The sequence below is a fragment of the Octodon degus genome, unplaced genomic scaffold (genome assembly GCF_000260255.1).
Source record: "Octodon degus isolate 3935 unplaced genomic scaffold, OctDeg1.0 scaffold00118, whole genome shotgun sequence".
In the NCBI taxonomy this organism is placed as follows: Eukaryota; Metazoa; Chordata; class Mammalia; order Rodentia; family Octodontidae; genus Octodon; species Octodon degus.
In genome coordinates, this window is record NW_004524694.1 from 2,338,092 (window position 1) to 2,350,985 (window position 12,894).

General features: G+C 38.9%; 1 protein-coding gene and 1 pseudogene across 1 annotated transcript in view; one reads left to right on the forward strand and one right to left on the reverse strand.

The window, feature by feature from the left end:
- The window catches only part of Vps13b (vacuolar protein sorting 13 homolog B), an 881,657-nt gene that overhangs the window by 847,774 nt on the left and 20,989 nt on the right, over positions 1 to 12,894 (forward strand). Inside the window, 2 exon segments of the mRNA XM_023699943.1 lie at positions 7,706 to 7,824; positions 11,871 to 12,676. Coding sequence (XP_023555711.1) covers positions 7,706 to 7,824; positions 11,871 to 12,676 — 925 coding nt within the window.
- Positions 2,634 to 3,409, reverse strand: LOC101582766 (annotated as a pseudogene).

The following is a 12,894-nucleotide window of genomic DNA, read 5'->3' on the forward strand; positions in this document are numbered from 1 at the left end:
TAAGCAAAGCAAAACAACATAAGATTGATTAAAGTATGCATCTCAGATGTCCATTTTTGGATGGGGGGTTTAAATTTAGGGGGAGTCTGAATTTGACAAAGACCAGCACCCATTCAGTTATTAGACAAAGGACTAATACCTATAACATATAAAAAATTCAAAAAATGCTCAATATCCCTGGTCATTTGAGAGATACAAAATAAAATAATGCTAAGATTCCATCTCCAGAAAGGATGGCAATAAGCAAGAAATCAACCAATAACAAATACCGGCAGGGCTGTAGGGAATAAAGAACCCTTCTCTACTGTTGGTGGGACTGCAGACTGGTATAAGAACAGTGGAGTTCAGTGTGGCAGTTCCTCAAAAAACTAGAAATAGAGGCCCCATTTGACCCAACTATTCCCCTTCTGAGTTATCTGCCCAAAAGAAGTTAAAACATATCACAGAATAAAAACACCATACTACAACCATTACTGTGCACTCATATTTATGGCAGCATAGTTTGTAATAGTTACATCTTGGAAACAACTCAAATGCTCATCAACTGGTCAATGGGTGTAAAAGATGTGACAATGCTGGCCAGATAGCCCAGTGGACTAAAGCACCTGCTTAGACAGCGCAGCAGCTGGGGTTCGATCCCTGCTACACTGTGCCAGCCCCACCCAAGGTGGCAAATGAGACTGGGCATGGTGGCGTGCACCTGTTACCTCAGTGCTTGGAAGACTGAAAACAGGAGAATCACTATGAGTCTGACCTACATAGTGAGACCCTGTAGACCCAGTACTAAATACATAACAAAAAAAAATGGCATATTTTATACAATGGAATACTAGGCCACAATAAAAGGATGAAATTGAGACATTTCTAGGTAAACAGATGCACCTTGAGATCATACTCTTAAGGGAAACAAATCAGACACGTGTAAATATTTACACATGTGTAAACATTTTCTTCCTGGTGTGATAAACTGAAAGAATAAAAAAGAACCAAAATGTACAATAGATATTATGAAACAGAAAGAAGTAGTTCAAAAGGGGATGGGAGGGAAAAATGATAAAAGAAGTATAAAGTGGAAACAAAGCTTTGTAAACAAGGAGGGGCTTAAGGGGTTGAAGGGAAGAGTGGCTTTGTGGGGGGAGGAATCAAGATATATAACATACACACTCCCTATGAAGAGGATGATCATTGTATATATCTAAATTGTACTAATAAACAATTTTAAAAGGGGTAGATGGAGTAGGCTTTTAAGAATACATTCCATTATTTCCTATGTGTCACCACATATATTTAAGTGTTTCTTATGATTGTGGTTAAAATAATATATGAAGCAGTAGACAGACCTGTAGCAGTGCTCTGACCTCACAGGTGAGATAGAACCTACTGATCAAAGAGCTCTCACACAGGTTTAAATGACAAAACTCAGAGGATCCCCGAGATATGTTTTGTGGTTAAAGTAGCCAGTCTTTTACTATGTGGTGCCTAGAGCCACCCATACACACACACACCCTCAAAGTACTCGTGCAAAGTAAAGAAAGTACAATAGAACTAATGGGGCATTGTGCAGAACTGGCGGGCTAGTCTGTGATGTCAGACAATGATCCCCTCTCCCATCAAAATAATTTGACCATCAACTATTAATGCATTCTTTTTCCCACATATAGAACAAATTTCTGTCCAACTTCCCTGGTGCTAAGCAGTCACTTTATCACACCGAAGACCAGTAATTCTGAGGAATGGTCAGGAATGATATGACTTCTATGGTTCTCCAGACCTATGAGCTTATGTGTGCCTCCCTGCTGTTTTACAGAACAGGATAACAATAATAATCTCTCCAATCAGGAAAGGAAAAAAATTTTTAAAAACATATTCTTTGCAATTCTGAATTTTTTCTGAGCATATACTGTAGGTTTGGACCCTGGATAAAAGAATTAGTCTTTGAGCTCTGCTCTTATTCTTTGGAGTTCTCGTACCCCTGTCCTTCAGGATCAAGCCTCTATAACTGATGGCAAACACTTTAAAGCTTTCAGAGATAAAACAGCCCATTGTGGCACACGTGCCATGTGTTTACCACTACTGCAGTAGAGATCTTCTTGGCCTCCTGAAGCTTGTATTGAGTCTCAGGTAATAGCATCCTCTATCAGTCTAGGTCTGTGAGTATATTAGGCTGTTGTAATTTCTCAAAAACAAAATAGTCTTCTTACCTATATGATTACAGAGAATTCCATATGCCATATCCCTGGTCCTTCTTAAAACTTATTTCTTTGCTGTCTTGCTTCCTTCCTCTCTTTCTGAATTTAAAAGAACTTCTTTGGGAAATATATACCCTTAATCTGAATTTGATTCTTAATCACTTTTAACAGTTAAAAAATTTTGACAAGGCTGGAGAAATGGCTCAGTGAAATAAGCGCTTCCCTGGCAATCCCTGGTTCTGAAATAAATAAATAAATAAATAAATAAATAAATAACAATATGCTACCTATAGTCAGTCCTAAGGCTGGATATTAATCTACCTTTTTTGTTGTTGTTGTTACAAGACAACATTTTAATGAAAATTCAGTGGCGGATATGTATAATCCAGGGGCTAGTTACAAGGGACTGTCATAGAAATGTAAAGCCGACTAGATAGATGCTCAGATAATTGTTACATATTCTCATCATCTGATTCATCTTCTTCCTTCAGTGATTCCTTAGCGTATTTCTCTGCTTCTTCCCTTACATCTTTTGGAACAATTTCATGTCTTCCTTTAGTTAATTCACCAACCCAGCTGAGCTCGAGTTCAAAAGCTTTATCCTTAACTTCATCATGTACTATGTAAATTATTTTCGCAACTTCTTTAACAACATCACGGCAGGTCATTTCTTTCATCTGAAGCTTCTCTATTTCTGTCTTTGCCGCTTGCCGGGCTTTACCAATAGCACAGCCCCAATAACCGTATGAAACACCTGAAGGGTCGATCATGTAGAGTTGTGCACCATCATTCACACTGTAAGACCCAAGCATGAAACTGCAGCCGAAGGGTCTGACGGCACTGTAGAGTGTGTAAGCATGTGCATACATGGCCACTCGGACTGCAAGATGTTTCAGTGGAATGTTATAGCCATAGTTAGATCTAAAGTTGGAAGCTTCTTCTCTTGCTATATCTGCTAAAGACCGAGCATCCGCCAGCAAACCTGCTACTGCCATCCCAACATGCCAATCAACGTTAAAAAGTCGTTTGTTGGAACCTTCTTCGTAAAGTTTAGAAAGAACTAATTTTTCTACCCCAAAGACAACACCGTCTTTGCATCTGATCCCAATAGCTGTACTACTATTTTTCACAGCCTTCATAGCATATTCAACTTGAAAAACTCTTCCATCAGGAGAGAATGTAGAGGCTGATAGATCATACCCAGTTCCGATCGAACTCATCTTGTCCAAACCACCAGAGCGCGTTGGGAGTCCAGGCCCAAAGCCTAATTTACCTTTGTGTTGAAAAGGTTTCAATTTTATCTCTTGCTGTTTGGAGTTTAATCTTAGTCTGTGTGGACTAGTACAACAAAAGACAGAAAACAATCATAAACTGTGTGGCTTATACACAACAGAAATTTATTTCTTAACTCTTCTGCAGTCAAGGAATTCTATGATAAAGGTACCATCAGATTGGTTATCTAGTGAGTCCCCACTTCCTGGTATGTATCCTGGTGTGTATATGGCCATCTTTTTCCACATGGCTGGTTGAACCACGGACTTTGCTGACCCCCTTTTATAGGGACACTGATGGGCTTCTAATAGTATTATCTGGCAGGATTAGGAATTCTACATACAAATTTGGAAGAAACATATTCGGCTATATCAGGTCTTAAAACATTTCTAATTGGCAAGACCCCCAATTTCTAGAATTTCCCTATTCTCTTTTATTTTTAAATATCTTATCTTTATCTTTTATTATTAAATGAACCTGAGCTGTTCTTTCCTTAGTTCATCTCTTTTTTAGAGTACATTGTTAGATACACCGAAAAGCAGCTTACACATACCACTGATGTTTTGTTTTCAAATTTCATCTTCTAAAGCTACAGATTTATTATGTTTTTGCTCAGGAAACAGTTTTTATAAATACTTCAACACTTCAAAATGAGGGAACTCATTTTTGTCACTTGCAGTGGTCATTTTTACTTCATTACCATTAAGCCAGGGCCTCATAGTTTTAGTTTTTGCTAGAAACCTACTTCTATCACAAATGTATGCACATTAGTAGTATCAGCTAGCCTATGCTGCCTATAATATTAGGTTTATTTCTTGTTCTCATGTGCTGCCTCTGTCCTACATGATCACTCAGGGACCCAGCCTTTATTCCATCATCTCTCATTTGTCCCATTATAACAAACCACCCCAGCACCTACTGGCTTCAGGTAACAGTAGAGGATGACCTTTTAGGATTTGGAGAGTTGGCTGAGTAACTTTTCTACAGGATGAGGTGGGGATCACCCACACAGCTGCATTCAGCAAGAGAGCTAGCTAAGGAATGGGTTCGGGGGGAAGGGGAGGTCCAGACGGCCCTCTCACCAAATGGTTCTCTTTCTCTGGGAGGCTAGACCAGGATTCTTCACATTACAGCAAGAGGGCAGGCCCAATTAGCAAGCTTCTTATTTACCAAGATCATAGTTATATAACCAAGTTCAGTGTCAGTACCAGAAGGGGCTACACAAAAACATGGATACTGGGATGTGCAAATAATCATGTAACAAGTAGTCTGTCACTGTTACAAGAGGAGTCCCTTAACTTTTTCTGTGCCATTTAGTGTTTTAGGCTTTATAGGCCGTACAATCTGTTATAGCTTCTCAACTCTTATTAGACAGAAACCATTTAATGGGTAAATTAAATGAACCTAAGGATGTTCCAGGAAAGCTGTATTTTCATCAACACGACCAGACTGGGCCCATCACTGGCCTGGAACAGAAAGCATTTGTCAAGTCTCTTCAGAGGGAAAAAAAGGTGGCTCTTGGCCTGCAAATGACACATCACTTCATCCTTTTAGTCACCAGACGAGACTATTACATGGCCACACCTAACTACAAAGGGTTGGGAATATAGTCCTGGTTTGTAGGAAGGAAAGGGGAGCTGGACTAACATGAGCAGAAGTCTGTGCCATTGGAGGGAGTTTTCAAAGTTGTCTCTTTAGATCATCTGCCTTCCTGTAGTGAGTACCAGGCACTGGTTACAAATACTAAAAAAAAAAAAAAAAAAAAAAAAAAAAAAAAAAAAAGAACATAAAACTGTTTCATTCATGGAGCTCACAGCTAGAACCCAAGTCGGAGAAGTATGCTGTATACCTGTGCTCTGGAACTCTTAATTTCAATTTACTGTTTGTACAACTGGCTTTTTCACCAATTGGAATATTGGCAATTTCAGTGTATCATTTTATTTTCTCTGATAGCTGATGTTTTGGGAGTGCTGTTAGGTATTTGTCATTGAATAGATAGAATGATTGAATGCTCAAACCACTAGACTAAGACAAGGATTTCCTGTTTCTGAGGTCCTGGATATAGGTACCTAATTTTTTTGTCTCCTAGGTACCTCGCTCCCCAGTCACTACAGGTACACTGTACAGAAGGTAGGAGTTGTGAGTTGTGATTTTGGCCTCTGTGAGTCATACCTGTAAGAATGAGCAACTGGAGGCACCACAGGTCAAACTCAGTTTCTTCCATTCTCATCACTGGGGCAAAGAGACAGCCAGCAAAATCTCTGCAGAGTTCAGGTTTTGAGTCAGAAGAAGTGCCTTAAAAGTTTAGGTTAATTATCTTGCTTTCAGTAGTCCCTAAAGCAGTTTACAAAAACCATCCATTTGTTTATATTATAACATCTAAGTATCCTCATTTCATCATGCCAGAAAGTTAACTCTGAAAACGAACAGAACAATATTTTTCTACTATGATCCTCTTCTCCCCCCCTTTGAGGGAAGTTCTGGATTTTAGCACTGTGTTAAAACTTGGATTATGCACTAAAGTTATGGTTAGTCCCTAAGAAAAAGTGACATCAATGGGAGCATAGAATGCTGAAAAGTTTTATGCCAAATGAATATACCATATATTGTCACGTATAAAAAAGTAATTAGCCACAGGATGGCCTTTATAAATGGGACTTTTTTCAAAGAACATTCATTTGGTTTTGTTAGATTCATTAAAATTCCAAATTTTATCTGTCAAATTCATTGTTTAGAATCCTTTAAAACATATTTTTGCACAACCATCCATTTGAGAGATGTGTCCATAGAGAATACAGATAAACTGATGCATTCTTGCTCTCAAGAATTTCATAATCCAGTGATTGAGTCAAATCTGTCTATAAAAAGCCAACTAATATGCAAGCAATAAAATTTTTGACCAAATAAAGTGTGATTTCAGTGCTTATAAATATAGAGGTGTCAAAACAAACAAGGGAATAGAAAAATTAGAAAATATATTCAGAGAATAAGGTATCCTTTAAGCTGTATATGACATATGCACAGGACTTCAAAAGGACTTATGTAGGAGAGAAAGTGCATTCTAGGCACAGGGAGTGGTGAGTGGCAGGCAGGGCCCTAGACTAGGACAGCAGGCAGACAGAGCATGGATGAGCTGGTAGGAGCTGAGCTGCTGGGTGAAAACAAAGAGGCAGAGATGGTATTTGTGCGGCCTGGATGTTGAAGATGGGCAGGATTCTACGGGAGGAAGCAATTGCACAAGAAAGAAGCCCAGTGACGAAATTGCTTCCACACGTGAATCTAACTTCCTTCCTGTAGATCTAGGTGTATTCTCTGATACTTCTTTCTGTGGTCAAAATTGGAATACATTAATTACTTTCAAGCAAGTACCAAGTTTCATTGCTTTCTTCAGGGATTGTCAGTCTTCTTTTATTTGCTGTCCTGACAGCAAGGGTTTTGACTTGGACTGCATTAATATTGCAAGTCATCAGAATCAGCTTTCCCAGGCACAAGGAGGTTTTGCTCCTGCTCTCAGGTAATCCTGGCTGTGAACATGATGTACTTGTAGTTGTTTTGCACATAGTTGTGTTATGTTTTCAAATATTTATCCATTTAAAGCAACATTGGTATTTAATGCTGAAAGGACATCTGTTCTCCTGGCCCGGCACCTGGCTTCTCAGATTGAATTTTTTTTAAAAAAAAGTTAGTTCACCTTCTTATGGTAGAATAATTAATTTTGACTCTAAGCAAATTACTTTATCTAAAATGGTTCTTGCAATTGCGTATGAAACCTTGGGGTATTATGATATGTGTTACTGCTGGGCTTGAGAGTATGTTTTTTTTTGTGGCTGTCATGGAGTGGCACCCCTGTGGTAAGTTAATACTCAAGAGCCTCAAAACTTTTCACACCTTGAATTTCAAGTCCCAAATTTTAGCACTTTTTCCACAGAGATTCATATGCATACATAAATCTTGCCCCAGAACTGGGGCAAGATTAATCTTGCCAATTCTAAAGAAGCAGAGAGTGAAGACACTCACGCCCATCATCCATCATTTTTTTTCCTATGAATCTTAACAGCTGGATATTGAAAGGTCTGGACTTGATTTTTTTTTTCAGTTGAAGTCAACTGAGTAGCCAGTACACATAAAGAAATGTGACCAGGAAGTATTTGTGATACTGAATGAGAACTTGAGACGTTTGAAGTGAGCCATTTCAGTAATGCTCTTATTTCTTTTTAATCAGATTCTGAACATTCTTTTTACAGGTTGTGTTCCTTACTGGCTTTGGCTATGTGTATGTGGACATTGTCCATCAGTGTGGCACAGTATTCATCACTGTGGCCCCAGAAGGAAAAGCAGAACCTATTTTAACCCATACTAACAGGTAGGCTTAATTATTTCCCAGTAATGGTATGTAGTAAGCTTTCCTATTATAAAGGTGTTAACCTATTGCCTTTTTTAAAAAAAATCTTCCTATACATACTAAAGCTTTCGTTAATTATTATGTACTCCATAATTGTGTATTGCCTTTCCTGGGTCTTCCTTCCAGTTCTTCCTTGATGTTCAGCAAACAAATTTAGAAGATAGGAATAAAATGCAAGTTAGTATTTCTATATCCACAGACACCTTAGTAACTAGCTTAGCAATTAGAGCTATACCAAATGTAAAAATACCTATTAGAGCCGCATTTGCCCCATTTAACCCAAGAAGTGCCATCAGGTTTTAAAAACATGAACCAGGGAAATAATTAATATCCTTAACTTAAAAGAACTCATATTGTACAATAGAAATAATACAGCAGTATTCCCTCATTCCAAAAGCAAGAGAAAAAGCATGAACAGAAAATTCTAGAAGAGAAATTACAAGTAATCAAAGAGATGCACAGGGAGGGGTGAGTGGCAGGTGAATAACATCAAATTAACACTGATCCATTATATGCCATCCTGGTGAAAGTGCGGATTGGAGCTATTTTCTAGAAAATACTTTAGCAAGATATATATTAAGGTCTTTAAGTTCTTTTCATCTAGAAACTCCACTTTTAAGAGCGTTAAGAAAAGGGCTGGAGATACAGCTCACTGGCACAGCACCTGCGTGGCAAGCTCAAGGTCCTGATTTTGACTCATGATGCCGAAAAAAAAAAAAAATAGTTAAGGAAGTAATGTAATAAGTAGGCAAAGGTATACAGTGCACAGAAGTTTATTCCAAGGTTGATTATGATTATAACAGCAAAATTTCAGAGTACATATGGTCATCAGTAAGGAAATGGATGATAAATAAATATGCCATAAATTGTACATCATAAAAATAAAAGTCACAGAATTTTAATGAAAGAATGTATATGGTATAAACTAAAGAAAAAAGAATATTGAATATATAAATATCCTGATTATGTCATTTGTACATATAGAGACATAAATACATATATTTATACATAAAGATATGTAAGATTCTTAGCAGTAAGATTGTTATGGAGCTAAAAGAAAATAAATAAGGGTGAAAAGAAAAGAAACAATCAAATTGTCAATAATATAGTCCTAACTGCTTATTTAATAGTCTATGTTTTGTTTTGTTTTGTTTTGTTTTGTTTTGTTTTGTTTTGTTTTGTTTTTGTGTGTGTATTTGGTACAGAGTCTCACTATGCAGCTTGGACCCATAGTGATCCTCCTGTTTTCAGGCTCCCCAGTGCTGGGATTACAGGTCTGCACTACCACACCTGGACTGGGTTGTTGGCTTAGCACACCCAGGGGCCAGCACAGCATGTGGTGCCAGAGATCGAACCCGAGTCCCTGCTCTTACCTAACTAAGCAGGCGCTTAGTCTGCTGAGCTACCTTGCTGGCCCTAGTCTATGTACTTTTGTTTTTCTGACCATAAAAATTAATTTACAATACAAAATAATAATAATGTTTTCATGCATTTGTCTCAAGCTGCTTTTTAAAAATGTTGCTCACTTTTCATGTATGGCTAAGAACTCATTAGCTTGGACCATACTTTGAATTGTAGTATTTCAAGCAATGTTAGATAGAATGTTTTCTTTACCTATAGTGTTTATGTAAAAAAAAAAAAAAAATTAATAGTATAACAAAACTCAAGACCAAATTTTAAATTGTATAGTGCAAAATTTCAAGTCTACACAACAATTTTAGAAACATTTTTTCTGGGGCATAAACCTTAATGACAATAGCCACAACACATTTACTGGCAGATACAATAAGAGCAGTTCAGGTACTTACTTATACTTCTTTGATTCATTTATTCAACAAATATTTTTCAAGTGCTTACTGATACCAGCTACAAGCATGGAGATATATCCATGAATAAAAAAATCAGAACCCCAGCCCTTAAATATATCAATAAATAAATAAAACCCCAGCCCTTGAAATTACTTTCTCGTAGGCATGGGAGGAGATTGTGCCAGAGAAGACACACAATAAAAAAAGAAAACATTAGGGTACAATAGAAGGTCACCATTCTACAGGGATAAAAACAACTGAGTAAGAAGAGCCAGGAATGTCAGGAAGAATATAGTTTTAAGGAAACTTATATAAGAAAGCCGTATAGAAAAACTGTCATCTGAATGGGGATGTGAAAGCAGCAAGGTAGTTAGAAATGTGATCTTCTAAGAAACACACATCCAGACCACAGGCCAAGCCAGCCAAGGCCTAGAGCAGCATGCCTGGCAGGTAGCGGGCAGGACAGGTAAGGTGTCTTAGTGCAGTGGGTGAAAATGAAAATCGGGGCACATGGGACCAGAAATATATGGACAGGAAGGAAGTTCTCACCTGGTGTGAGAACTTGTAAGCCATTGTAAAAGTTAAGCTTAATTCTAAATGAAATGAGGAAGTCACTGGAGCATTTTAAGCAGAGTTCATATGATTTTATTGATGTAGAGCGGAGAAGCAAAGGTGTAAAGCAGGAAAATTATTATGAAGAGTAGAAGATTATTGAAGTTTTTCACACTGGCTTAGACCACTGTGATCTCAGTGGGAGTAGTAATACAATCCTATCCCACAGATGATTGAGGAAGCAGGTGGGATTTCTCAGATACATTGGGTAACAGTTTAAAATAGAGGCATCAAGGGATGACTTCAGGTTTTTTTTAATCTGGACTAAGTGTGGTAGTACATGCCTATAATCCCAGAACTCAGCCAGCTGAGGCAGAAAGATCATAGTGAGTTTGAAGCCAACGTAGGCTACATAGTGAATTCAAGATGGCCTGAGCTGTATGAGACCCTCTCTGTCTCTCTTCAGCAACAGATAGGATTTAGTTGCCATTAACTGAGATGGGAAACACTATGTAGCATAGGGGGTAAGATCAGGATTTGGTTTATTGCCATAAGAGCTAAAAAGTCATGTAGATATGTCAGTAACCATATAGCTAGGCATTTAGGTATAGTGGATTGGAATCCAAGAGAGTTCTAGGCATCAGTGCATAGGTAGTATTTTAAGCAACTAGCCTGGCTGACACTCAAAGGAGGCCAGTGGCAATGGTGACAAGAAGATCTCCAGGAGAGAGCCATGGACCCTTTTAAGTTTCAGGGGTCTGGGAGAGAAGTGGTTCACATCAATGACTGAGGACAAAGTGATCAGAGAGAAAGATCTGAGAGCAAACATGTAAAGAAAGTGTGTCCAGGAGGAGGGAGCTGCTAACAGTGCCGAACACTATCAGTAACTTGAGGACAACCCTAAAAGTCCATCTTTTACCTTAGCCAAATGGAAGTTACTGGTGACCTTGAGGAGAGTTGTGTTACCAAACTAGAAAGGGATCAAAGACCTGCATGGAGCGAGCTTCAGAGAGAAAGTAAGGAAAGGAATAGGAGATAATGTATAAGGATCAGAAAAATGGTGGCTACAGAAGAAAGTGGAGTTTACAAGAGGAGTTTTCTAGGATAAGAGAAATCAGCATGTTTACAAGCTGCTGGTAATGAAGAAAAAGATGATACAGGACAGGAGTGTATCGCTGCAGTGATGACCCACAGCAGGTGAGTGCTCTTCCTTCTTCTGAGGAAGAGCACAAGGGTCAGCTCAAAGGGGTCCTGCTAGTGGGGCACAGAGATAGTGGGGTTCTTGCTGACCTCTCTTCTACTGCCCCACTATTTTAACTCAAGAAATTTCATTTATTTTATTTATCTTTCTGTCTTGTAGTAATCATGACAGAAAAATCAGTATACAAAAACTAGGGAGATTTGGGAGTAAAAAAATCTGGTGTTGATAAAGGAAACACTACAGAAACATGACAAGAACTTGTAATAGTCTCATTGGGAACATTTCCCAATACTGTTAGAGAGTGCCTGGCTCCATCCAAAACACAAATTGAGTTCTCATTTGTTTCTTATGAGAATCTGATGAGAATCAGGAGGTGTTTAATAAGGCACTGTCATTATTAGAAAGGAAAGTAAGAAAGACTAATGTTTCTTCTCTGTCTCCTCTAGAACTCTGGAGAAGATGATCATCTTTAACGTATTTGTCACTCAGTTCAGCCTGGCAGTGTCCGATGACCTCACCCACCACAGAGCATCATCTGAGCTTCTGAGGCTCACTCTGGACAATGTTTATCTGCACATGGCACCTGTGACTGGTGCCTTTCCTGGAGAAGAGCCTGCTGTGGCACTCTTCCATCTTTACACTATGGAGATCTGCTGTGGGGACCTGCAGTTAGACAACCAGCTATATAACAAGTCCAATTTCCACTTTGCTGTCTTGGTCTGTCAGGGAGAAAAAGCAGACCCTACCCAGTGTCTAAGAGTTTCCAGTCTCTTTCTCTCAAATAGAGATTTGGAAAAATACAAGGAGAATTGCTTTATCAAACTTTGCATCACTTTAACTGAGGGCAAGAGCTTCCTACTTAATGTCAGCGAGCTCAGTTTTGAGCTGAAACCTGCCCGGTTATATGTGGAAGACACATTTGTGTACTACATCAAAACTTTGTTTGACACCTACCTTCCTCACAGCAAGCCAACTAATCACACCTCACAATTCTGTCACGGTGCCCAGGTGTTGCCCCTGCAGGTGAGACAACACGCTAGGGCCTTGGTAAACCCAGTGAAGTTACGGAAACTGGTGATACAGCCAGTGAATCTACTCGTCAGCATCCATGCTTCCCTCAAGCTGTACATAGCCTCGGACCACACTCCTCTCTCCTTCTCTGTATTTGAAAGAGGACCCATCTTCACCACCCCAAGGCAGCTCGTGCATGCCCTGGCCATGCACTACGCCGCAGGAGCTCTTTTTAGAGCAGGTGAGGACACAAGCTTAGAGTCTGGTGAGCTAGAGCCTGAGTAAAAATGACATGCTTTGGCACAATGCCTTATCTGTGACAAGGCGTAAAGTAGTAATGGGTGGGCAGTGACGCACATAGGCTTCACAGTTAAGCAAAACTGAATCTAAACCTAGACTCTACTACTGTTTGATATAGAACTTTGGGCAAGTTACTGAAGCCTCTGAGTTTCAGTGTCC